This window comes from Peromyscus maniculatus, chromosome 3 (genome assembly GCF_049852395.1).
Source record: "Peromyscus maniculatus bairdii isolate BWxNUB_F1_BW_parent chromosome 3, HU_Pman_BW_mat_3.1, whole genome shotgun sequence".
Lineage (NCBI taxonomy): Eukaryota > Metazoa > Chordata > Mammalia > Rodentia > Cricetidae > Peromyscus > Peromyscus maniculatus.
The window spans coordinates 134,942,156-134,969,966 of NC_134854.1; the positions used below are offsets into that span (position 1 = coordinate 134,942,156).

At 47.3% G+C, this 27,811-nt stretch overlaps 1 protein-coding gene across 4 annotated transcripts in view; it reads right to left on the reverse strand.

Annotated features, from left to right (window-relative positions):
- Positions 1 to 27,811, reverse strand: part of Srgap3 (SLIT-ROBO Rho GTPase activating protein 3) — a 228,510-nt gene that overhangs the window by 56,367 nt on the left and 144,332 nt on the right. For all 4 annotated transcript variants that reach the window (XR_013050061.1, XM_006993910.4, XM_042273787.2 and 1 more), the window contains exons 4-8: positions 21,292 to 21,354; positions 8,707 to 8,892; positions 4,299 to 4,427; positions 2,742 to 2,963; positions 332 to 433 (exon numbers count right to left, since the gene is read on the reverse strand). Coding sequence is in view for 3 of the 4 variants with exons in the window: in XM_006993910.4 (XP_006993972.1) it covers positions 332 to 433; positions 2,742 to 2,963; positions 4,299 to 4,427; positions 8,707 to 8,892; positions 21,292 to 21,354 (702 nt within the window). In the remaining variant the exon portion in view is untranslated. The remainder of the gene's footprint in view (positions 1 to 331; positions 434 to 2,741; positions 2,964 to 4,298; positions 4,428 to 8,706; positions 8,893 to 21,291; positions 21,355 to 27,811) is intronic.

A 27,811-nucleotide genomic window follows, 5' to 3' on the forward strand; every position in this document is an offset into this window, starting at 1 on the left:
AACACCAATTATTCTACAGCTGAGATGGAGCCAACGTTCACACTCGGAAATGTTTTTTCCTGCGGGCTTTTCTCTATGCCTGCCGATCCGCAATCATTCTAAACATAGAGTCCCACTTCCTCCCGTTCCCTTTCCATTCTTGTACGCATTTTTGTACATTCTTGCGATCTTGTACGCAGCCTTCAGGCCATTAAAGATTTTTTAGTGCAGGTAGGTTGTGTGGTTGTATAGTCTCCCACCAGTGAACCACCGTTTCCTATATATTCCAGGGTATGAGACCCCCCCCAGCACAAGCCCCAGGGAACTAGACCCCGGGTAGCAGCTCACTCACCTCTTCATTCTCAATCTTGAGAGTGGCCAGCCTGGACTGCAGCTGGTGGTACCGCATAAGCAGCTCCGTCTGGACGGGCTGCTGTGCGCTGACCTGGCACACCTGCAGAAAGAAACTGTCACTGCAGCTGCACGGAGCCAGAGTGGAGGCTATCAGTAACATTCCATCCAGAGCCCAGGACACAGGTCCGGCAAGGCCGAGTGGCCTGCCCTGGGTCACCCACGTTGGACACAGCAAAGGCAGTACCAGATGGGAACGAGGGTCCTCTTACTCCAGAGTCTACCCTCTTGCTGTGGCCAGTGTGGCTTCCCAGTCACAATCTTATATTTGCACAGTAACTGTGGGCTAATAAAGACCTTGAACATGATCTTGGCAAGCCAGACTAATTCACTGCAAGGCAGGAAGTGGTGGAATGAAAGCACTGCCTGAAGAGCCTGTAGCAAGTACGATGAACCAGAAGCAGTCGACAGGTGACCCTGTCACCACAGGAATGCATAAAGGTGTGTCGGAGAGATGACTTTGACTATCACACTTTTGGTCCTCTGTGTCCACAAGTTTCATGTCCACAAATTCAGCCAACCAAGAACGTAAAGTGTACACAGGAAGGGGGCGGGGGGGGGGTGAGGGGAGGGGAAGAAAACCAAACACCTGGACTGAACGTGGGCAGGCGTTTTCTTTTATCATCCCCTAAACAACAACTATGCACAACATTTGCATAGTGTTAGGTATGCTACGTCGTAATGCAGAGATGATTTCAAGTACGCAGGAGGATGTGCACAGGTTCTTTGTAACCACTGAGAAGTTTCATATAAGGTGCTCATGGGGAAGCAGTCACCCACAGATACCAAGAGCAGCTGTGCTGTTCTTCTGGAGCCTTCCCTTCCAAAGCTGTTACCACTGTGGGCTAGGCTACCTGGTACACTGTGGTTTCTCACCCGTTCTAGGAACACAGCTAAGATCATGCAAGGTAATAGGGCTGTTTGCTGAGTTAGTTATTCACTGTTAACTGCTAACTAGGTAGCCCAAGCTTCACAGTAACCTCTTCAGGTACAGATGACAGGCCGAAGGACCTGGGACAGTGGGATGCCTCAGGAAGAGTGGTGTCTGTCACCTTGTAGAAGTCCTCTCTTGTGCAAATGAAGGAAGTGGGCAAAGCCATGTAGAGTGGCCGCTGTTGTCATCTTCTAAGACTCCCCTGTCCCTCCCCAGAAGCAGATGTTACACATGGCCAGCTGAGCTCCCCCTAGGCTCCTGAGGCTGGCTGGTTCTGCTCTCCTGTGGTTCTGCACCCACTTGCCTCCCAACTCCCATTGGGAAAATGTTCCAGGAAAGTACAGGGAGCTGTCTTCTACATGGGGACAGGGGACAGTGTCAGGTGTCATCTGCACACTTCCTTTGTTTTTCTCTCCAGACCTCGGGAAGAGTCTGGGCTGCACGAGCGTGGCAGGAAAGTCAGTTGTCTGGTGTGTGAAAGGCTCATGGTACTGTAGAGAGCATCAGAAGAGGGTATCTAAGGTCTAAAGGGATAGGAGACTATTTCTAGGCAGACTGGAGCATCCTTGAGGTCTCCTAAACACATCTAAGAGGGAGCCTAAGGGAAGCCAAAGTCCTATGGTTCTGTAGGTGGGAACCTTAGCCAACAAGACAAGACGATCACCTGAAGAAGTTCATGAATTAAGAGCTGACCCTAGGCCTCCTCGGTAAATCAATGGCATATGTGCTCAAGGCTTTTTTTTCTCTTCCCACAATGCTCTAGGAGCATGGGAGAGAACAGAAGTAGTAGCTACAATGCTAATGTGCCCTACTCCCAAATTTGAGGCATGGGCAACTTATTCTCAAAGTCATGTAGAATGGCATTTGGAGGTGGGGCTGCCAGGAAGTGATTAGGACTACGTGAGGTGGTGAGGGTAAGGCCACCATGATGGCATTAATGGCTTGATCAGAAGTAGAAGAAAGACAGACTGGAGCTGCACGCTTGCTCTGCCATGCCGTATGGTAACTGCGCCACGTCCTTATGCAACAGGATGGCCCTCGTGAGAAGCCAAGCAGATGCTGGCACCATGCTTTTAGACATCCTAGCTTTCCTCCCTGTGAGCTGAAGAAGCCGCTATTCCAATGGCTCTCAACCCTCCTAATGCCCTACTTAATACAGTTCCTCATGTTGTGGTGACCCCCCCCCCAACCATAACATTATTCTGGATGCTACTTCCTAACTGTAATTTTGCTACTGTTATGAATCATAATGCAAATATTTTTGGAGATAAAGGTTTGCCAAAGGGGTCGCGACCCACAGGTTAAGAACCACTGCTCTGCTCTATTCTAGGTTATTCGGGCTTAAGTACTTCCATATGGTAATGGAAGCTGGACTCATACAGCTAGCCCCCAAGCAGGGTTCTGGCAGGAAGCCTACCTCATCCCCCATGTGGGGCTGGAACTCGAACTTGAGTGGGGGGCAGAAGACCTGGCTGCACATGTCCATGACCGTGTGCTTGTCGCTCCGGGAGTCCAGGTTGTCCACGGCGTTCTCTATGACGTCCAAGCCCTCGTGGCGAGAGGTTTCCAGGTTATATTCTGCTGAGAGGTAGGTCCGAAAGGTGCGGGCCAGGCTGGCATGAAAGCCCAAATCACAGCACTTGGGGAGAGGCAAGGACAGAGGGTACAGGTGAGAGCTGGGGCGGTGACCTGTGATCACCTTTCAGTCCCCAGCACTTTGGAGTTCTAAATAAGCCATAGCAAACCCTTAGAGGGAGCTGAGAGCTGAGATTTTTGGGTACAAACAGAGTCTTTCATCTCCAGGCTTTCTCCATCCATGCTCTCTGTCTGGAATGTTCTCCAGCTGCCATTTGGTTTATAGGCCATTTCCTTCTGGAAGTTTTCCTTGATGGTCTCCATGCCGAGTTTTGGGCAGAGATCCACATGCCCCCCACCTCCCTCACTGTGACCCTGGCCACTTGCCACTGTAATTGCCTATGAACATGCCCTAGGCAGGTGTGCTCCATGGGGTCTGCTGGCTCTTGCCCGCCACTGAGCCTCAAGTCCTAGTCCACAGTAAGGTGCTCGGGAAACATTTGGCAAGTGAACAGACGAAAAGGCTAAAAGGACAGTTGAGAGCAAAGGAAGAAGGGGGTGGCTTTACGCCACTGGAAGGCTGAGCAGACTGCCGCCCACCCCCACCCCCACGCTATGACTTCCGGAATAGGATATACAGGCTTAGAGGAAGAGAATCCAGCACCCACCCTCTACTGAGCACCTACAAGACTGGATCCCCCATTATCATGGAAGGGGAGACAGAAAAACATTCCCAGTGCTAATGGATCCCCCATTATCATGGAAGGGGAGACAGAGAAACAGTCCCAGCGCCAATGTAGGTGACACAGTCTCCCATCACCGCCACTCACAATATCCTTCTTCAAGCCTGGTGTTCTCCAGGGAGCCCTGCACAGCCAGCTCCCCAGAGAGTCGGTGTTCTACTCTCCAGTGATCAAACTCATTCCTCCCAGGAGAATTTCCCCCACACCAAGAGATTCGGTACCATTTTCTCCCTCCAGTGACTTTCCCATGGTATACACCTGGCTGGCTGGACCCAGGGCTTCTGAATGTATGGCCCCCTCTCCTCTTCTAAGCTTCTAAGGGTGTGAACTGTATATACTTGTCCCCTGTGCCCTCACACCCAGCAGAGGCCCTGGTGCATAGGAGAGGACTTGGGAAGTTTGTATTGGATATCTAACTAATCAAGCTATGGCGGGAGTTGGGGACATCGGCCAGAACTCACTTCTGTCCATGGAAAGCGTGACCATGAATTAGCTCATACCCTAGCCCAAAGCACTTCCAGTCCTTCCCCTTTGCAGGGTTACAAAAGTTTGGCCAGCTCACATGTCAGCTGAGCACCACGGCCAGCCCCATCCTCCCCTAGCTCCTGAGCTGTTTCAGCCTGCATGCAGCCCACCCAGCAACCCGGGTTGCTCACATCAATGAGATCGGACACATCGTGGATGTAGTATTTGCTGATGGCTGCGTTGGTGGCTGCCAGATTCAGCAGGTAGTCATTGCGAGCCTTCGTGCACTTGAGCTTGTTCTCGGAGTATTTGGCCTGCCTCTGGAGGGAGAAGAGGGAGACATCAGGGCCGAGCCAGCCAGAGGGAGGACAGTGAGTCCCACCTTCCAGGGATGGGATGCTTCTGGGCCAAGGGAGCACACTGGATCCTGAATTCAGCAATATACCTCGTCTAGCACAGCTGCGGCCAACAACGATGTTATTTTGTCACACAACATCTTTCGTGTGGTCTCTACCAGGTGATATCTTATAGATAAGATATCTCACCCTCAGTATCCTCCATGGGCTTCCCAAACTGTTTTCAATGGCCCAGAGGTCTTCCAAGAAATGGCGTCTAGCCACCACTCCAGATTACCATTCCAGCCCCATCTTTCTGTACACTCCCCTTCTCTCATCTAACCTCTTGTCCATCTTTAAGCAACCAAGTCTATTTCTGTTTTGAGTCCTTCAGACTCCTTACAGTCACATTTCTGAACCTGTATGTGGTCTGTCCCTTGATGTCACTCAGGTTCTTACCCAAAGTGATAGCCACACAAGCTACTGATGATGGCCTTGTCCGATCTCTTTGCATCTCTACTACTCTCCCTTGCCCTGTTATGTTTTCATAAGCTCTTTGTTTATTTGTTGATCACTGGTACCCCCACAAGAAAGTGAACTCCATGAAGTTGGTGCCGTGACTTGCCTTGCTTGTGGGTGGTGGATCCATAGCACCCGAAATAGATCAACTAAGGTAAGTCTTGGGTCATTTTTAAGAAAGGGGAAAAGGGAGGGAGAAGAGAAGAAGAAAAGAGGGGAGAGAGTCTGGGTCTAAATGGCAGGAGGAGTGGGGCAGAGTATCCAGGATTTTGCCAAAGCAGCTTTTGCCCTGGGCCAGCCCAGAAGGGAGGAGGCACAATGGAAAACGGCCTCTGCCCCTTTCAGACGATGAGTCTTGGCTGGGTCTCTTTAAAGAAACCATGCCTTCAGCTAACTGCTCTTTCCCATTCCTCATTCCACATGAGGTCCAGCTTTGGAGTAGATCAGTCCCACTGCCAACCTTTTAATTCTCCTCCGGCATCTTATGTCCTCTCACTCTGGGACCACTCAGCAGATGTCTCCTGGAACTCACATCTTGTGCCAGCCAGGCACCTATCTGCAGAAAGTCTGAACACTCCTGACCCTCTCTAGGGGCCCATTATGACCTTGAGACTGTTTTCCTGGGCTGACTTCATTTTTATAATTTTTATAATTATCGTGGCATCTTAGCTGAACTCATCTATTTATAGAGGAGGAAATGAGAGCTGAAGAAGAAAAGTGGCTTGTCCATGAGCCAAGTGGCTAATTAGCATACGGCTGCACCAGGAATGAGCCTCTAGAATCCCAGCCAGTATCTTTCCATCCCAGCATTTCCTCTGGAGAGAAACCTTGCACCAATGAGCAGCCACTTGTTATCCTCCTCTTCCTCCGATTCGGAATACCAACAGTCTACTTCCTGTGTCCATGGGTGTGTCTATTCTGGACATTTTACGTAAGTTAATTTGTATAGTTTGGGGCCTTTTGTGTCTGGCTTCTTTCACTCAGCATGATGTCTTTCGGGTTCATCCACATTGTAGCATGTATCAAGACTTCATTCATTTTCATGGCTGAGTTATGTTCATCAGTAGCTGAATGTTTGAGTTGTTTCCATCTTTTGGCTACTGTGAACAGTGCTGCTGTGAATACTCACACATACAAATGTTTATACAAATATGTTTTCATGCCTCTGGGGCAAATACCCAGGAGTGGCATGACTAAGTCACATGGTAGCCTGGTCCATGTACATCTAATATCTGAAGAGCTGCCAGATGGCTTTCCACAGTGACAGAACCACTCACATACACAGCCTGCCCCTGACAGCAGTGCAAGATTTTCTGATTTCCATATCCTCATCCCTGCCTCTTCTTGCCAACCCTTGTATCCTGGTCCTTTGGGTGGCTGTGAAGTCCTACTGTGCTGTAGTTTTCATTTGCATTTCCTTCATTGCCAATGATGCTCTGTATTATGGACCACCTAGACAGGTTCTTAAGAATTGTCTATTCTAAGAGATGGCTCAGCAGTTAAGAGTGCTGGCACCCACATGGTGGCTCAAGATTGTCTGTAACTCCAGTTCTAGGGGATCCAACACTCTCTTCTAGCCTCTGAGGGTACCAGGTATAAAAGTGGCAAATTTACATACATACTGACAAAACATCCATGCAATAAAATAATAGAAAAAATCTATTTGTAGTGGTATTGTGTTCCCCAAAATATTGTGTACTCTAATAAACTTATCTGGGGTCAGAGAACAGAACAGCCATAATATTAAACATAGAGGTTAGACAGTGGTAGCACACACCTTTAATCCTTTCACTTGGGGGGCAGAGATCCATCTGGATCTCTGTGAGTTTAAAGCCACACTGGAAACAGCCAGGCATGGTGACTCACGCCTTTAATCCCAGGAAGTGATGGCAGGAAGCAGAAAGGTATATAAGGCATGAAAACCAGGAACTAAGCTGGTTAAGCTTTGAGGCTTTTGAGAAGCAGTTCAGCTGAGATTGATTCTGGATGAGGACTCAGAGGCTTCCAGTCTGAGGAAACAGGATCAGCTAAGGAATTGACAAGGTGAGGTGGCTGTGGCTTGTTCTGCTTCTCTGATCTTCCAGCATTCACCCCAATAACTGGCATCAGGTTTGTTTTTATTAATAAGATCTGTTAAGATTCCTGCTACAGTCTTTTCAAATTCCCTGCCCATTTTGGTATCAAGTCTTTGAGTAGATTTTGGATTTTCCTCACTTTCAAAAATTATACCAGGACACACACACACACACACACACACACACACACACACACACTCACACACACACACTTTTATATGCTTCCCAGTTACCCAGGTTCTGTTACGCTTTGTTCCTACCCAGTCTATAATTTCTAGAGCTAAAGGATCCTGTAATCATAGAATTAGGCCCCCAGAAGAACAGATAAACATCTGACGCAATGGCTTGCAGACAGAACTCTGCAAATGTTTCCTGGTTGTGGGAAGTACATGGATATGGAATATTCAGCAAGAAGATCATAGCGTTTGAAGAAGAAAGGGAGTTAGAAGTCACAGATGGGTCTTGCCCCTTCAAAACTCCCTGGTCATAGCAGACATCATTAAGTGATCTCAGTCTCTTTTCAACTAAGCCTTGATAAAGCTTCAGAATCCTCAACAGAGCACTCTGGCCAGCCACTATCAATGTATCAGAGCCAACATGAGCAATAAGACTTATTTATCAGATTTGAAAACCAAAGCTCAGGGAGAGGTGTTAATATAGCATTTAAAACCCCAGCTGATATGCTGGGGAGAGGGCTGAATGGGTCAAGTGGTTGCTGTGTATGCATAAAGACCTATTTGGATCCCTAGCACCCATGTGAAAACTGAACTCAGGTCTGTAACCGCAGAGCTGGGGGAGGAGTAGAGCTGGGAGACTCCTGGGGGCTTGATGGCCAGCCAGTCTAGTCAGTCAGTGCACTACAGGTACAGACACAGACCCTGTCTCAAAGAGTAAGGCAGAGAGAGCAATAGAGGAAGGTACTTGACGTCAACATCTGGCCTCTACATATCCACACACAGGTGAGGAGCGCCCCTGCATACAAATGTGCACACACTTGCATACAATGTACATGAATAGACAAACCAACCCCAGGTTATCGGACTCCAAATCTTGAGCTCTCTCCACCACATCTACAAAAATGCTTTGTAGCACCATCCACCGTGATTCTGAAGCTTCAGTCTTTGATATGGCCATGGCAATTTCACAATGGGCCCATGATAGCTTTAGATGTTAATTTGGCACAGCCTAGAATTACCTGAGAAGAGAGTCTCAATGGGGCGTTGTCTACATTGGGTTGGACTCTGGGCATGCCTATAGGAGATTGTCTTAATTGAGTGAAGTGAAAGGGGAGGACCCACCCTGAATGTGTGTGGCACTATCTCATTGGCTGGGTCCTGAACTTTGTTAAGTGAATAAAGCTAGCTTAGCATAAGCAAGCGATTAATTGTGCGAGTGTGTTCATTTCTTTCTGCTCTTGACTGTGGATGTGCTATGATTAGCCATTTTCAGGGCCTGCCACTTGGATGCCCCTGCTGTCACAGACTGTAACCTACAACAGTGAGCTAAAGTAAACTCTTTCTCCCTTAAGTTGCTTTTTGTCAGAATATTTCATCACAGCAGCCCAAAAGAACCAGGACAGGGCCCTTTATCCTTCATGCAAAGGGGGAGGCAAGTCTGCAGCTGAGTGCATGGCTCTCCTCTTCGTGCCTCGCCCCATTTCTCCCACTCACCTTCTCCTTCATCTTCTCAATCTTCTTCACGGAGCTGCGGCGCTGGGGCCGGTCCTCGTGCCGGAGCAGGTTCATGCTGAGGTCTCCTGACTTGTTGAACTGTTTCTCCTCCTGCTTCTCAGCCTCCTTCAGCTTGCTTTCTGCACTGATGCTCTCTGAGTGGTACATGTGGTAGGTTTTCATGACCTGGAGACACATGCGTACAAGAAACCAGTAGCCTGTTATGGCTCAGCATCGAACATCTTGTTCCTGGCCCCACCCCAAGTTCCACATAATTGTTTTCCTTCCCATCATACATTCATCTTAATTTTTTTTTTTACTTCTGCTCAGACTCCCTGAGGGCTGGAAATGAAGATGCTCCTCAGGTGTACAACTTTATCATGAGTGACATCATCATCACCCTCTTCATCATCATCATCAACATCACTGAGGCTCTACTAAGTGTCAAGCATGAGCTAGTAAATGGGAAATTAAGAAAAACCATCACAACCACAGGTGGTATGGCAAGCTGGGCCCTCGTTAGCTGTCCTTTCCAGTCCTGCTAGCTGAGACCCTTATATTCTACCTCCTGTCTTTACTCCCAAATCAGTGGAAAAGCCCTTAAAACGGGCTTTGCAAACTGCCCTGTTATATAACCTAATAGATACTCTGTGGTCCCTGGAATACATTCAACCTTGGCTATACAAAGAATTCCAACAAAGCAAATTGCACTCTGCTACTCATCTCCTATAACAAAACAGGATATGATTATAATGGGGAATTCTGAGCCCAAAGTTTCTTCCTGAAACCTTTCCAAACTTGCAAAGTGTCCTATGAATGAGACATAAAGTCAGCGTTTCCTCCCAGATCTTGATGGAGACTTTTCTACAGCCCACCCACACGGCTCACTTGCAGTTTTCCCCCAAAGCCACAAGAACCCACTTCTCGCTGATTTCATCCATTCCAGTATGCCAGTTCCAGGAAACTCTTGCAAACCCCCACAGCCCATAAAGTATCCTTACTGGTACATGCTTGACATCTAGTGGCCAGAAGGAATGACTGCAGCCTTAACAGGTGAGCAAAGAGGTCCTGTTGTTCCCAAGGGTCTTCAGGCCATAGTTGACAGAAAGGGCATGCGGTCAAGACCTGGAAAGATCTACTGCAGTCTTTTTGGGGTTCCCACCTTCCCCTGTGATGTCCCTCCATCTCTCTGTGCTCAGAGGTACCCAGCTCTGTGGCTGTGCTGTCACACTGCTGCTGCTGTTTGGATCTAGACACACACACACACCTCCACTCTCACACACACTCCAGCTCTCCGGGCCTGCTTATCTCAGTAACAATATATCATCTGTACTGAGTAGTTCATATAGGTGGTAGAAGCATTTCTGCGTGTGTCTAGGTCAGTGATTCTCAACCTGTCGGTCCCAACCCCTTTGGGGGTCAAACAACCCTCTCACAGGATTTACCCAAGACCATCAGAAAACACAGATATTTACATTACAACTCATAACAGTAGCAAAATTATAGTTAAGATGTAGCAGCAAAAATAATTTTATGGTTGGGGGGTCACCACAGCATGAGGAGCTGTCCTAAAAGGTTACAGCATTGGGAGGGTGGGGAAGCACGGCCTAAATCATCTGCTCCATCATTCACGTGCCTCTGTCTAACTGCTCCGGGGTGGCATCCCAGCTGGGGGTTCCCACTTCCCATGTTTTCCTCTGCCTCAGTTTCTCCCCCCACGCTGCCTCATTTTCTTTCACTCCTCTTGAGCCACACAGTGTTCCTTCTGCGTCCTACAATCCAAACTTCCTGGACTGTTCTAAAATTCCCATGCACGAAGAAGAACAGAGCCCTGAGAACCTGGGGCCCAACTGCCTGTGATCCCACTGAATCCTGACCCCAAAGACAATAGGGGATTTGATTGTACAGGATGACATGTCAGGCAGTTGCCACTGAAGAGTTTATTAGGAGGCCTCTCTGAAATGAGTTTACTTATACCGGAACCCTCCATTGTTGCCTTTATTCAATTACGGTTATCCTTTGGTATTCATGAAGGGCTGGTTCTCAGAACTCCCCACGGATGCCAAAATCTGCAAATGCTCAAGTTTCTTATATAAAACAGTGCCATAACTGTCTAAAGGCTGAGTATGTCCTTCTGTAGACCTTAAGTCATCTTGGGATCACTGGCAATAAATGTTATACAATAGATGCTATACTATGCTGAGAATAATTATAAGGAGAAAGTCTGTCCATGCTCAGTATAGACATTTTTTTTTCTGAATATCTCCTGAAGTTTCCTGAATATTTCCACAGATGCAGAACTGACAGATACCCAGAGCCAACTGGACCTGAAACACAGGCTTCAGCAGTGAAAGACTTCAGTTCAATAGCTTAGAAGAGTCTGCTTGATGTTGCCAATTCAAGATGTGTTGTCATATTTGGATGGTACTTCAGAGTTTACAAATCTTTCAATTATCTGCTTCTATTGAAGGAGCATTTCAAATCATCCTTAGCCTACTCTAGGAGGCAGTATGTTATCAATTAAAATGGCAATAGCCTGGGCAATGGTGGCACACTCTTTTAATCCCAGCACTCAAGAGGCAGAGCCAGGCAGATCTCTGTGAGTTCGAGGCCAGCCTGGTCTACAGACCGAGATCCAGGACAGGCTCCAAAAGCTACAAAAAGAAAGCCTGTCTCGGGGGGGGGGGGGGGGGGGGGAGGCAATAGCACCTAAGATTTACTGAGCACTTCCTCCATGTTGAGCCTTGATCTAAGCTCTGCTTACACCACTATTTATTTCTCACAAGAAGCCCATGAGAAAGGCACCTGTGATCTCTGATTTATACACAAGGACCTACAAATAGTTCAGCCAGCTTCCTTGAGGTCAAAATGTTAGCACAGGTGGATCAAGGTTCAGAGCCAAGGTGGCTGACCCCACTGTGGGATCATGGGCACATGTTTGTAGCTCCCATTTGGTACACCTGCCTCTACCATACAAAGGGATGTCAGCATCCCAGAGCTCACAGGGCTTCAGAAGAACGTGGAATCTCAACTGTCCTACTACATCCTAGGTGTCTATGGAGAGGATGTGTGTCTTCATGCCCTCCTGGTGATGTTCAGACAGGGGTAGATATAAGAAAGAGGAGGTGCAAAGTGACTGGCCTTTGGCAGCTGTACACTAGGAAAAGGCATGTGTGTGTGTGGTCCAGAGGCCTCCATCTCACATGATCCTAGCATGGGGGCTCTAGGGAACAACCTCGAAAGGACACAAAAGTTGGGGCACTATCTTGGACACGTGTGTTCTCAAAATGTAAGAGCCAGGAGGTCCTCTAGGGAATCTTGAGGTATTAATCCCTCATTCAAAGAAACAGACCAGAGGCTGGATCTTTTGACCCCTAGGCCTGGTCTTTTCTGGTAATCATGCTGCCTTCTGCTGTGTTCACATGCCTTTCACGGCTTCCCAAATGCTCAGATACTGAAGGAGGAAAGTGGTAGAGATCTTTTAGACCCTCATTTAAATGCAAAAAATAACAGAGAACTTGGAAGTCAATAGCATTCATAAGGAGACATGCTTTATAAGGCATCAAGATCAGCTGTTAGGAAAACATTTTCTCAGAGATGCAGTCCAGGTGTGCCTGATCCTCAGTTAGGGCCAACCCAAAACACATTGACCTCTGCCTGCAGCATTTGAGTGTGGTTGAACTCCTGGGCCAATCTGTTACTAAGACATCTAAGAAAGAAGGGACGTTCTACAATTTGTTTGATCACCCACTGGAATAACTTATGATCTCCATAGAACTTAATCTCTATTTTCACTTGCTCATTTTTCATGTCTATAGGCTATCTTGTCCCAACTAGAATGTGAAGTCCTGAGGTAGAACCTCACCTCATTCCCTTTATTAGAGCACGGACAGATTGCCATCAGGTGCCACTGTGTATCTGTATGCACGCATGAATGTGTAGGTGGATATGGTTGAATAGATGGGTAGATGGATGGAAGGGTGAATGGAGGGATCTAAGGGTAGAAGGTGGAAGGGAAAGAGATGAAAGAGAGAGGAAGGATGGAAGGAAGGCAAAATGGGGAAGATATAATTAGTTCTACTGCTTTTGATCTGATGACACTCTTTGGAGTTAAGGAGAAGTTATATCCTTCGTCATTAAATACTTCTTATGTAGACAGTACTATATTAGGTCCTATATCAGGAAATACTACAGCGTATAAGACATATGCAGTCTAATAGAATATACACTATGGTGGGAACGTGAACAATGATACTAGCTACTATCATAGGAAGTGGTAAGAGCTGTGAGGTGGGGAGTGTAGGCACTACAGGAAAACTTCCTGGGAAGTGATAGCTAAACCAAGCCTTGAAGGAGTGGTTGTTATCTGTATGAACAAGGCTCAGGGCTCAGGGCTCAGGGCAGCAATGGGTGGTTTAGACAAAGAGACATCAGTTCAAGAGAAGCAGGAGCTGAACAGAGCTGAGGAATAACTGATGCACAGAAAAATAGCAGGTGACTGGTCACCAGAGCCACTGCCTTACCCTTCCCCTCCTCACCCTGCTGTCCCCTCAGTGGACATCTGTTGTTTTTCTCTGCCTGGGATCATCTAGTCCTCCTCCAAGAACAGCTTCCTGATTTTATTTGAGGAAACCCCCAAAATTCCCCTCCATTATTCTCAGTCCCATGGAGTTCACGGGAAACTGACATGACCTCCAATCCTGGCAGTGGCCATGAGAGCCAGGCCTGGCCAATTGGCAAGCACCATTTCAATCCGGTCATCAGGATGGGGGCTAACGATCTAAGGCAGACTAATTAGATGCTACCCTGCAGACCTTATGTGAAATACCGAGAAGAGTGTGGCACTGTGGTATTAGAAGGGTAGGAGGTCAAGTGGGGGTAAATTCAATAGGAGACGCCCCCACAGAGGAACACTAAAGCGAAAGGAGGAGCTACACGCTGGCTCCCAAAGAAGGAAGGAAGGAAGGAAGGAAGGAAGGAAGGAAGGAAGGAAGGAAGGAAGGAAGGAAGGAAGGAAAGAAGGAAGGAAGGATAAATGGGTAGGGAGATGGATGCACAGTGAATGGGTACCTTACAGATGATGGATGGATGGATGAGCAGCTGTGTGCCAGGCATATACCTAATGCTCTCAAAATATCACAGTATAGATGGCAGAGGGACCCTCTGCCCTCAGTGTATACACTGTATTGATGAGCTGGACCATGAAACGATAGACAAGTCTGTGGGTCCAGATATGCCTGAGCCACCAATAGATTATAATGTTCACCTAACTGGTGCTGTGGTGTGAATGGGTCCCCCAAAGTTCGAGCATTAGAACATTAGTTCCTCAGTGCGATCACGTTGAGAGGTGTCGGTTGGTTATTGCAAGCGTGGATTTAATGTGTTATAAGACAGGTTCAGACTCCTCTCACTGCCTGAGGTGGTGCTTTCCTGGCCTCCTGTCTTCTGCCACAGATGGCATAGAATGAGAGCATTCACCATGTGCCAGTGCCATGCTCATGGACCTCCCAGATCCCAGAGCTTTACACCAAATAGCATCTGTTTTTAATAGATTACCTACCTAGTCTTAGATATTCAGTTATAGTACCACTAAACACTAAAACAGCCTGTCTGCACTGGATTCCTGTCCCTTGCTAATAATTGAGTCCCCAAAGGCAGGTTTCCTTCCCTTCCAGTTCCCCAGCTCCCCACATCAGTCCTGATCCCAACCTATCAAGCTTAGGGCAACTCTAAATACTGCTGACTGGTAGAGCACAGGCCCCTCCCACATGCCAGCAGCTACTTCCCTGCTGCTTCTTGTGGCTGGTGTCCCCTCCCCCTCGTGCTCTGTCAAATGCCATCTCATCTCTGCTGACTTTCTGGCTCGAAGATTTCACCAGGCCACCTCACTTCTCCCATTCCCTCACACTGTGTCAGATCCCCACGGAGGAGTTCTCTTCCGTGTCTAGCCACATCTCACCATCCACACACAGATAAGCAGCCATGGGTCCATCAGTGGCTGAACAAGCACCTCACTGGACAGCTGGGAGAGGTGAGAAAGCCACCCAGAGAGAGACCACACCCCAGCTGGCAGGTGATGACCCGACAGAGCCGCCTCCCTCTGAGTCTAGACTCACTCCTCACATGTTCCCTCATGGGCACGGTAGCATAAAGGAGAAGTGCAAACAAACAAAAACCCTCCAAGTGCCTGAACCCCAGTACTTCATTCCTCTGAGCAGGGTGACCAAGAACCCAGGCTAGTTGACTGTGTAGGGTCAGGGCATCCCCACAGGCAGTAGAGAAATTTCCATGTAAACAAGGTGATTCTCAGCATCCCTAGAGCGTTATGAACCCCCTTCAATGCTCTTGGGACCCTTTTGGTGCTCGTGGGAACTAAGCCTCACACTGGTGCATCTTTAGTGCTTGTCTCTGGCTGCAGCCACCCAACAACTGGGTGAGGCTACATTTCATGGCAGTTGCAGAATGCTTCTTGTATACCAGGTTGCCTTTTGCTGCTCAGGTGAACTATACCATTTCCTTCTAAAGCCTGTCTGTGGAAGTCCAGTTGGCCCTCTGTGCCTAGGTTTCCACTCCCTCATGATCAATCCACTGCAGACCGAAAATAGTCAGAAACTATTTGCACCCCTTCTCAGCATGGACGTCTGTTTTCCTTGTTATCCCCTAATGAATAGAGCATGACGACTGCTTGTGTGGGATCTCCTTACATTGAGCATCAGACATAAGCAAGTGTATCCGAAGGACACGGGAGGGTTTGTGTAGGTTCTATGCAAGTACTATGTTGTTTATGTAAGAACTGTGTTCTCAGACTTCGGCATCTGTGGGGATCCTGGAACCAGTCCCCTGTAATTACTTGGGGACAAGCGTAGTTGGCATATATTTATACAACTAGATAATATATTTCCTTAAGACACTCAGGGATGGATGCTTGAGCCTAGGGACTCTGGCACAGCTGGGTGACCCTGGGCTTGCTACCTGACTCTTCTGTGCCTCAGACCCACCATCCACCATATTACTGTAGTAATGATGCCTCCTCCTTCTGAAGATCGTGGTGAGAGCAAGAATGAGTCAGTGCAACAGGAGCATTCGGACCAGCACCGTATGGGGGAGGAGAAAAGACAACGGCCATGGAAAGGGTGTGCGGGGACAGTGGCTCCTCCTCATGGGAACTGGGTGTGTGAGGCATGGCGGACATGTGCACCAACTTGGAAAAAATAGCTATGGAAGGAGACCCCACTAACAAGACGCCAGTAACCTAGCAACTGAGGTGGTGTGGGGGCAGGGAGAAAGCCAGGCAATGCAGTGGGAGAGACTTCTTGCTATGCCTCTTTCTGTAACAGTTTAATTATAGTTGTTTCTATTGTTTATGGAGAATCTATATTATCTATTTCTAAACTTTTGAAAATGAAGCCTTTTTCCCATTGTATGTGTGGTGTGCATGTATGTATACCCATATTTGCATATGGGAGCATATGGGGGCCTGAGGTCGATATTAGCAATCCTCCTCCAACACTCTCCCACTTATTCCAGGAGGCAGGGATTCTCAATCAAACCCCGAGCTCTCTGATAGCCACTGAGCTCCTCATCCATCTCCAGAAGAGAAGCTGGAAATAACCATGTGTTCCCAGGAAGAAGAATCAGGGGCTCTCCTGATGGGGCTTATAAAGCCATGTTTTTGTCAGTGTACAAGGCTGCTTTTCCACTAATTAATTAGGACAGGGAAAATTGAGAGAAAAGTATTCAATGAGTTAGAGGGCCCAATGGCATGTAGAAATGACGCGGGTTGTATTTAAACGTCATTCTAGAAGATACAGAGGGCTCTCTGACCAGCCAGCCTAGCCTCACTGGTGAGCTCCAGGCTGGTGAGGTATCCTGTATCAAAGAAGGTGGGTGGTGCCTGAGGAATGACACCTGAGGTGGTTTGCTGTCCTCTACATGAGTGCACACACATGTACATGCATATACACAGGCACCGTCACAAAAATACACACACACACACACACACTATACACGTGCAAAATAAAAAGAAAGATACACAGAAAGCCTGGGTAGAACTTGGACTAGAACTCAGGTTCAGGGGCACCTAGTGTGAGGCCCTCTACATAGCCCATCAGGAAAGAGACAACATTACAAGTATTTTCCTGGAGGCCCAGAGTGGATTTCATACCCTGAGCCTAACACACAACCAAATCAAGTTTGACCTATACAAGGCATAGCCTATTCATTACTCCAGTTAACATCTATCGGCCGCTAGCTGTGGCTAGTGTGGACACCTGAAACCCTCTCCATTTTGCTCTTAACAAAGAAACAGGGTGCCTCCCGCAGCCAGAGCAGAGCTACTGAGCACAAGGGAGGGGCTGAAGTGGCCTGCCCAGGGTACCAATCAGTTACCAAAATAGCAGTTGTATCTCATGACCTAGAAATATAATGAAAACCTAAACATAATGTCAGCTGAAGTTTGTTGTTTTGGTTTGTTTTTCTTTCTTTGGAAGGATTGCACCAAGATCCACAATCTCGCTCTGTGCTCTCCTTTTCTTCCAAGTCAATATGTGATCAAAGACTATGATGTGGAGGGCTGATGGGAGTTCAGAGAAGAGAGGGGGCTGACAGACAGATAGAATTGATCGCCATCATCATTACCCTCAGCAGGGCCCCTCAGCAGACTTCTTCTTCCATGGAACATTGAGAAGGAAAAGAATGGGGCTGAATGCATAGTTCTTCTCTACCTCATTCATTCCTTAGTTACTATGCCTGCGGGACTCGGGCTGGGAAACAAAGGGAGCTGGGAAGATGTGTGTAACCGGGATGTTAAGTAGGAACTTCTAGCAGTGAAGTCCAGGAAGTCCACAACCCTCCCAGAAGCTGGGTGGCTGTGACAGACAGCCAGACATTGCTCAGGCATGACTTTAGCACTGTGACTACAGGAAAACAGGGAGCGTATTTTTCTATCTCATGACCTGAGGCTTGACTGTAACTTGCTTTGGGTATTAGCAAAAGCGGTTACTAGCAGAAGTTTGTGTATTAGAGTCCACTCACTTTGGGTTCCTTTTTCTTAGTCATCCAGAAAACTGCCACCACATAACTGGCTACAACCCAGCTCAAGTTGCCAACCCAGAGGCTCACAAGCAAATAACATGGTAGGTTTGAAGCCGTCGAGTTTGGAGGCAATTTTTTAAAGAAGCAGTTGAGCAAGCTCAGCCTGGTGTTCTGTCATGAGCCCATGCACTTCAGTCTCGTCTGTACACTCAAATCTAACACTCCTTGAGGCAAAATCCAAGACGTTCACTGTCTACACAGCATTTCCCATTCCTCTGCTCTAACCAGCACCAGGGGGAATCAAGGATGGGGAAGATGCTGACAGAGACCAACTTCTCTGTTGTTCCCAGTTCCTGGACAGCAAAGATTCTCTGATGCCACAGTGGGAGGCTCGGAATTTAGGGATTAAACTGCATTTCTAAGTAACCATGGTCATCCCTCAGTATCTATGGTGATGGTTTCATGACACCCTTTCACACATATCCAGATACCAAAGTCTGTGGATGTTCAAATCCCTTATATAAAACAGTGCAGTTATTATAAAGAACCTACACCCCGCACTCCCTAACTCAGATCATCTTGACAGTCCTCACAGTACCTAACGCAATGTTTCACTGTGTAAATGGGCATTATACTGGGTTGTAGTACTTGGGAAATAACAAGAGAGCTGCATGTGTTTAGTAATATACCATATTTAAAACAAATATTTTTGACCCAAGGTTGGTTGAACCTATGTATGTTAGTTAGCTTTTTGTCACTGTGGCCACGGTTGAGAGAAATTAAAAGAGGCTTCAGAGATTTCCATCCGTGCTCGGCTGATGCCTCTGCTGTAAGCTTGTGGTGACACAGAGTATAACGAGTCAAGAATGTGTGTCAAAGCCAAGTGGCTCACCCCATAGCAACCACGAAGCAGAGAGATCGAAGGGGCCAGGGACAAGACACCTTTTAAAGACATGTCCTCCGTGACCTGCTTCCTGCAATCAGGCCCCAACTTCCCTACCTCTCAATGTTGTCTTTAAATAAAGCTGCATCGGTGCATGAAGGCTTTAGCATATGAGCTTTTGGGGTGTAGGTTCTTTATAACCAGTTCTCCTGGTTAGTTTTTATTGTCAGCTGACTGTAACCTAGAGTCACCTGGGAAGAGGAAATCTCAATTGAAGAATTGCCTTGGTCAGATTGGCAAGTAGGTTTGACTGTGAGAGTGTCTTGATTGATGATTGATGTAGGAGGGCCCAGCCCACTGTGGGCAGCACCATTCCCTAGGCATGTGGGCCTGGGTTATATTAGAAAGCAAGCTGAGTATGAGCAAGCAAGCGATCTGGAGAACGTGGCAGTAAACAGTGGTTCTCTACAGTTTCCACTTCAAGCTCCTACCTTGAGTTTCTGCCCTGACTTCCCTCAATGATGGATTGTGACCTGGAAGTATAAGCAAAATAAACCCTTTTCTCCCCAAGTTGTTTTTGATCAAGTTGTTTTGTTACAGTGACAGAAAGCAAACAAAAACAGACAAAACGAGGTTCCCAGCTAGAGGACAGAGGGAAAGTTAGAGGCCCAGGCAGGAGCAGTGAAGTCCTGTGCCTGGAGCTATGGTGCAGGACTGCTGTGGAGAAAGTGTTCCATTCTTAGAGGGACTGAAGGAGCATAGGAAAGGCCTAGCCTGGGTAATGACCAGTGTCAGGAAATCCTCTACAGAATCCTAAGCTAGACTATCCATTCATTCACCAACCTTACACACTCATCACTGCCCCCATCCCTGTGAGTACAGACAACAGCCTATCACACCCATTGAGGATGATATAATAATGGCAGACATGACCACTGGCACACAGACTCTCTAGCTCGTTATGTACTCTTTCATACTAACAGTGTGTGTTAGTGTGTGTGACCCCCTCAGTGCAGCTGGCCCTCTGTACCTGTGCTCTCCACATCCATGGAGTCAACCAACTGTAGGTTGAAAATATTTGGGGAGGAAAGTTTTGTCTATACTAAGCATGAACAGACTTTTTCTCATCACTAAGCAACACAGCGTAACAACTGTCTGCATAGCACTGAAGCTGCATTGGCTGTAGTAAGCAATTTAGGGATGGTTTAAAGTACCTGGGAGGATGGGTGACATGATACCACTTTATACAGAGACCTGAGCATCTGCAGAATCCCTGTATCCATGAGGCTTTCAAGAACCACTTTCTCCAGAGACCGTGGGAGGATTCCACTGTTCTTTCCAGCTGAAAATTAGATTTGACCCAGATTCTGACTTCAGACTGTCTGCGTTCTCTTCACCTCTTTTCTCTGTGGTATTGGGGTGAACCTAGGGCCCTGAGCATGCTGGATAAGAGCTCTATTACTGAGTTACACACCCAGGCCTATCTTTACTTTTTTATTATATTTTATATATTATAGGACATATATATTATATATTATAAGATAAGGTGTCCAGGCTTTGCCCATACTCTGTATCCTGGGCAGGCCTCTAACTTATAACCCTCCTGCCTCAGCTTCCTAATATATGGGATCAAAGGTAGGTCTATCTATCTATCTATCTATCTATCTATCTATCTATCTATCTATCTATCTATCTATATTGAATCAAAGTTGGAACATACTCTCCCTATTTGATATCAGTAAAAATAAAAGTCTTATCCTAGGTCCTAGAGCTGCTGGGATCAACACTGGGCTTTCCACCTGAAGTACAAGCCCTGAGCCCAGGTTCTTAGTCCCCGATGAACCCATTGCTACCACCATGGGTATAAATATAGAAAGACAGTAATAACAAAGAGAAAGGGCTTCATGCAGCCTAGACTTATTCACATGTTACATTAGGACTTTTATAAAGAGCCCCTGCATACATAAACGTAACAATTCTACCTGGCACTTTCCCTGTTGGGCCTACTGTACCCAAGGCTATCTATGGAGCTCTCCACACTCCTCACCAAGGAAGCCAAAGTCTATTCTTGCCCTAAAGTCGAGGCAGTGTGTTCTCCACCCCACTGCCTTCCTCAGTTCTAATGCCCATCTCAAGTGGGTTAGGCCTTGGTTCCAAAGCAGGCAACAAGGTCAGCCATGGGCTAAACTGTGATGTTCTCCAGCGGAAACAGGCATGCTCACTATTTCACTTCAAGTTAGTCTCAGAGCAGGGTTCCATTCTACAGACAAAGACAAAGGGATCTTGGCAAACTACGAGCCTGTCTAAGACCACAGCCACTAAGGAGCACTCTGTCTGGAGTCTATGTCACCTGACACCCAAGTCCATAGCCCTGCCCTCTGGATATGGAGCCCTCACACTGTGTTCTTCCATCCGCCACTTCAGGACCTTTGTGCTCATAAGTAAGACATCCTATGTCTGGAAGATCATGTCACTCTCTCACATACTTTAACTAACTAAACACGTCCAGGACCCATTCCAAACATAAGTCATCAGACTTGGGGTCATGAGTCATTACATACCTTCATGATGACCACCTGTCGCTCCAAATTCTGACCTGCCTCCCTCCAGATATGGGTGCTAAAGACAAGAGACCCAAACAAACAGCGATGGTCCTGGGCAGAACTTACTGTGTAGAGCTCATTGGTCACCTTCAGCAGCTCCTCATGCATCTGCAGGCCAATCTCCTTGCTCTGGAATATGAAAGAACAAATGTCAGCACACAGAAATGGTCTGGTTGTCCCTTCAAGTTGCCCAAAAGTAACACACATACACCCAACCCAGTGATTTTGAAGTAGGAGACAACATCTTCTAAGGCTGTCAAGATGAAACTTTAGAGTTACCTCGTCGAGTTTTAATTATCCCTTCTCCTCAATCCAATCTATCACCATGTCCTACCTTCAAACTGCTCGTTCCTTTATACCGTGCAGTAGGAACTGGGGGTCCCCTCCCATCACTCATCTCTACTCTCCCTACTTCCCAGTAGAACCATGCGTTCGGTCTGCATTTGTTCTTCCAGCCCAGTTCTCCTAGGGAACCTCATCCTAACTCCACACAGTGGGTTGTTCTTGGTGCTCATATAGTCCTGGGCTGTCTTAACTAGACAGAGAAGCAGGATTTGCATGATGTAGGAGAACATTTTTAACCCTTCTACCAAGTGCAAGCAAAACTCTACACAGTCCCAGTTGGTACCAGCAGGCATATAAAGACAGAAAGAGGATGCTGCCATAGGAAGGCAGAGTAAAAGCAGCCTGGCTCCTTTCATTACTACCTGAGGGCGGTGGTGGCGCACGCCTTTAATCCCAGCACTCGGGAGGCAGAGCCAGGCGGATCTCTGTGAGTTCGAGGCCAGCCTGGACTATCAAGTGAGTTCCAGGAAAGGGGCAAAGCTACACAGAGAAACCCTGTCTCGAAAAAACCAAAAAAAAAAAAGGGGGGGGGGGACTATCTGAGCATTGATTGATCCCCAAACTCAGAGCCAGTCTCTAGTCTACTTCTGTGGCTTAAGACATGCTAGCCTACGTTCTCCTGCTACTGTAGTGAGAGCATCCTAATGCACACAGCCTCATCTTCCATCACCCTTTCCTAGAAGAAAACATCCTCACTATAGACCCAGGGCTCTGAAGCTGCCCTTTTTGCCTAGGCTTGGGTCATATCATGGAGGCTGATAGGGCTCTGGCTTCATTCAGAGTGGAACTGGGACCCACTGAAGGCTTTTGAGTGGAAGAATAGGATGCTTAGGGTCATACCTTAGGAAGAGGAACAAGTGCATAGAGTATGGACTATGGGGTGGGGTTGGGGTGGGGCTGGAAGCATGTTCTTGTATTTCCTCAAGAGAACTGTAGGCCAACATATGGGACCTGCTAGTCTCAGCTCATCAACTCCTAGGCACCTCCCCGGAGCAGCCACAAAGTTGATGCTTGGCAGGCAGCCCTCAAAGCATCTTTATTATTTTTTTTCTTTTTTAGCTAGAGCTGGTTAGGGAAGGGAAATATTCCCAATTATAGTTCCAAATACTACTGAGTAATGAGCCCAAACCAAACATTCCACCAGGGACAGGAGGCCAAAACCAAGACGATCTTCAATGGGTCACCACACCCATACCTTAGGGACTCAAGTGACAACATATTGGGCCTCATTGCCCACATATTTTGCATTATTTTCATGCCTACAAAGGACACTGGATGGAAGGCAGTTCCTTCACATACAAGGTTGGGCCAGAGAAGGCTCAACCATCCCAGTCTTGCCTTTCTGACATACTGACAGTAACCTGAAGCCAGCCAGTCACAAGGGCCAGCCACCATGAAGCAGGTGTCCCCAGACTCTTTCTCCTCAAAAGCTAATCCCACCTAAATTTCCTTAGGGACAACTAACTCTTCTTCTGAAACATATTCCTATGAATGGATGACGGGATGATGGGCAGGCTGCCTGCCTCTTCCAAGGAACAATCCCTACCTTTAGCCTGAAGTTGTGACCACCACAATCATTTCTAGGCTTTGCCAAATGTCCTGGCAGCTAAAATCATTTCTCAGCAAAATAATGTCTTAGTCAAGGCCTCCAAGCAGCAGCTTCTTTGGCCTGCAGGCATATTTTGCTTGGCCACTTGGTGCTTCTAGAAAGTCTGAACGCTTTCCCGGCATTTAACAATCAAGATAGTTCCCTCATAAGCTCCAATGTTCAGCTACTCTGGAAAGACTAGATGGCCCTGTGTCAAGTATGGCAGTCTTATGCCTTCTGGCTGTCCATGGGGCCCAGGGCCTCCATTCATCAGGCCGTGACCTCGGCTTGGCCCATAGAGGTATTTCCATTTATGATTCAGAAACCAGAAGTCATTTCAGAAAGGCGTGGCCATCTGCACCTCCAGGTGCTCATGAAGATGGCAGCTGCAGGGCCAGGGCATCTAGGATGAGAACGGACCTTCCAGCCAGCATTCATCCCACTCTCAGGTGCATCCAACTCACAGCCCATGGACTGCATACACTCCAGGGTAGCTATGAATCCAATGTAGCACAAAACTATAAACTTGCTTAACCCATTAAGGGATTTCTTTTTGGAATTTGTTTTTTCTGTAACTCAACTGTGTAGTTTCTCAGTCCTGAATTTTGTATATAACCACATTGTGTGGCCGTGTCAAAAGGTTGGACACTCCTAGTAGGATCTTCTGAAGAGTGTGGTTGCTAAAACCCAGCCTCATGGCTCTGCAGGGGACCCCAGCACCATGACCCGTGTGGATTCACAGCGCCCTAAGGCCTTGCTTGAGTCTACGCTGTCTCTCCAGTTCTGCCCTAGCTTTGGATCCATTCACACCTGCATGGAATATCTAGTAGAGACCAGCCTCTACCAGGCACCGCAGACAAGGCTCAGCAGAAAAGCCCAGCTTTCAAGCAGTATTTAGCAACAGCATTCATGAACATCTTCCATTTGCTCAATACTATTCAGAGTCCCTTCTAAGCACTGTCTAATTTAAACCTTTAAGGTAGCTACGACTATTATTCCCTTTGACACATGGGGAGAGCTAGAGGTTCAGAAGGACTGAGCATCTTGCCCAAGATGGCGTACCCAGAAAATGGCAGAGCCCAGAATCAGCTTTTGGTTGGTCTGGCTCAAAAGCCTGGTCTGTTTCTTCAGGACTCAGTGCAACGTGAGGACACACAGATGAAAAGCAGCCACCAGTCCAGGCCACAGGCAGGTGGGAAGGAGGCCAATGCCACAGGACACTGCCTATGTCTCTGATGTCCCTTCTCTATCTGCTCAGGTTTGCCAGGCCCCACCCTCAAAGAAAGTCTGCTCCCTTTTTTTTTTGTTGTTGTTGTTCTAATTGCTTTTCCATCCCTCCTCCTAAGAGAACATGAGATGTGTGTGGACTGGTCTGTGCCTGGCTGATCCACTGGACATGGGCTGGCTGTGACAGGGTGACCTGGAAACTTGTCTCAGGGATGGGATCACAGAAAGAATTGTGGCCCAGGCTGAACCAAGAAGCTTCTTCCTTGGGGGAATTTTCTGTGAAATGTTGCTCACAAAGACTTGCATACAAGAGGAGCTCTATAAATGCTCACAGATACTCACATGGGTGCAGTTTAAAGTTAGAGAGAAATAAAAGATGGCCATTTTTATCCATCTTCGTCAAAACAAGCAAACATTAACTTACATCAACATGAGATGAAATGACGGAGATTCTCACAGTTGGTGAGTGAAATCAATTCCATTGCTACGAAAATCTTGCCATGTGTGACTTGATTTGGTTTTTAATGCATGGCTAATTATGTTTTCTGGGAGAAACCCTTACGACTTTATTATAGAACTGAGATGTAGCTCAGAGGTGGAATAAGTGCTTAGTATGCAGAGGATCTGGGTTCAGTCTCCAGTATCACACCCAAAAATAAAACCCCCCAAAATAAGCCTGCCTTAATATATACCCTAGAACTTTACGAGCTACATTTAAAAAGCTCTGTTCTTAAGGAGTCTGTTCACATCCCCATCTAACTAAGTCAAAGACAGGTCATTTCTAACACTAATATCATCATCTATATCTCCTACTTTTGGAGTGTTCATCCCCACCCAAACCATGCTGAAAGCTAACCCTCAAAGCCATGTGGGGATAATATTGAAGGTAGTTAGGATTGGTCAAGGTTGGGAGGATGGGGCCCCTATAATGGGATTAGTGGCATTGCACAAAAAGAGAGATTCCAGGGAGCCGCCTACGATGTCTCACCTTGGGGTTCTGCAGTCTCCACCAGCAAGGAGGCCTTCACTAGTTATCCTCCAGCCTTGGACTTCCAACCTTCAGAACTGTGAGCACAGCAAACCTAAACTCTTTATAAATGACCAACTCGGAATCTTTCCGTTATAGCAGCACAAACAGACTAGGACAATATCTAAAACTAGCACAGCCTAATTGTGTTGAGTGAGGTCTCGCCTAGGCCCCAAAGACAGCAATCGCCTGTTCTCTCTTACATGCAGATCCTAGCTTTGATCCTTTTCGTTCTGTGTGTTTAACCTACAGTACCACAGGTGGAAGCCAGGAAACTAGAAAACAGGCCACCAGATATGAGTGCGCGCTTCTAGGGAGAGGGAATAGTAAAATACAGGCAAAATGAAAGGAAAAGGAGGAGCACTGGGAGGTTCGAGGGAAGGGCCATGTGGAGGGGGGTGGGAGGATGCGGGAATGAGGCACTGGCTGAGGGCTTAACCAAAATGAAGGCTGCGTGGAAAAAGGAAACATGGAAACCTACAATCTCATAACTCGAAAAAAATTTCAATTAGCACAGGAAAGAGAACACAAGTGTGGTAAAAGGAGACAAGAGAAACCCCCTGAGTAGAGAAAGGGGGATTGAGGAGAGGAGAGCTTAGGGGATGGGTTAGCCAAAAGTAAAGATCCATGAAAAAGCCCTAATATGCATTTGTTAAGGGAGTTTGAACACAAGGACCCTACATGGGTGGACAGTGCTGCTTCTACAATATATGGGCTATTAAATGAAAATCTCAGTGCCAAGCATGGGCTACCTCTCCACGAGTTATTAGTCAGGAAGGCCCCAAAGGCTCCAAGACAACACAGCCATTGCCACTGTCCTTGGCTGTCCACCAGAACTACATGGTTAGATCATACTGCTGAAGACATCATTCACTTTAGGAGAAATAGAGAAATAGAGACATAGAGAAATCAACGTCAAATTGACCAGGAAATGCTCCCTGCTGGCTAACTTACATGGTAACAGAAGGTGCTATGTAAGTTGAGGGGAGTGCAAAAAAAACCAGCAATGGTCTTACTCAGCACAGGACCCTGCATGCTGTGATACTCACCTGCTGGAAATGTGTGCTCATTGGTGCAATAGGGATATGATGGATCCAGGGATAAAGTCTTCTGACTGAACTGAGACCAGCTCCATAGGAGGATTTTGTGCTTGGTGCTGTGCACCTGATTAAAAGCCCATGAGAGGAGATCACAGAGCCGAAGGAACAGCCTACTGTTGCTGTTTTGCTAAATGATCCTGCTGTCAAGCTGCATTCCAAATATTTCTGTTGACACCCACAGATCTGTGCTGCCCTCCACTTTGGTCACAGGGCTTCTTTGCCCGGGGGTTAATGCAGAGACTCATAACTGGTCAAGGCACCAAGTATGAGTAACTGTGAGTGCTCACCTATGGATGGGTACCTCTGAACACAGCTTTGTAGATGGGTCTTGAGTCACCTATAGCAAGGCTCTATGTGTTGTTGTCTCCCCCTTAGAACATCTTCCTCAACCTGGTTCCCACCCTGACCTTAGATAATCTTCTTCTACCTGCTACTAGTTGACTTTTCCCTGGTCATGACCACCCTCAGGGTTCTTCTTCTCTCAGAACTAACTCTGTTTCCTGCTGCTGCAGCTCCCAATGGGATCATTCCTGTTTCAGCAGCAAACCTGGCCTCAAGTCTACCCCCACCTCCTCCTCCTCTTCCTCCAACTCAGTCTCTCCTGAGGACCTTTTTGAGCCTGAAAGCTTCCTTTTCAGAGCTGCTACAACAATAACTGATCTGAGGGCACCCACAGATTCCTTACAGCTCTGCAAAGGCCCCATGGGCTCCTGGAGTTGAGCTTGCTTCCCAGCTGGTGACACTGTTAGGGAAGGTTGTGAAGCCCAAGGAGGCAGAACATTGCTAGAGGAAGTGGGGCATTGGAAGTGGGTCTTAGAGTATTATAAACTAGTACCACTTCCCGTCCGCTCTCTGCTTCCTAAGTCTGGTCCAATGTGACCCCTGCCTTATACCGCTGCCGCCATACCTTCTGCACCATGACAGACTGCATCCCATCCCCAGCTGTAAGCCAGAGGAAACCCCTCTCTTAGGTGGCTTCTTGGTGGGTATTTGGTCACAGGGATGAGAAAGTAACTAGCATAGCTATGAAAGAGTGACCGGCGTGGTCAGAAGTGTCCAGATCTCTAGTACTGCTACTACTACTATTAACCACAATGCCTGCTATCATCACTCACAACAGTGTTTAGTGCTCTCACTAGGAATGGCATTTACCATTGTAGATAATGACAGTACTAGCTACTGTTTCTGGGCCACCTGTGTTATGCTGAGCACCACACTAACTGCTTTCTCAGCTGATGCCTGTGTGAGCCTAGATCAGCCCTTTGGGGCAGACACTGATACAGACCCCCCTTTGAAGAG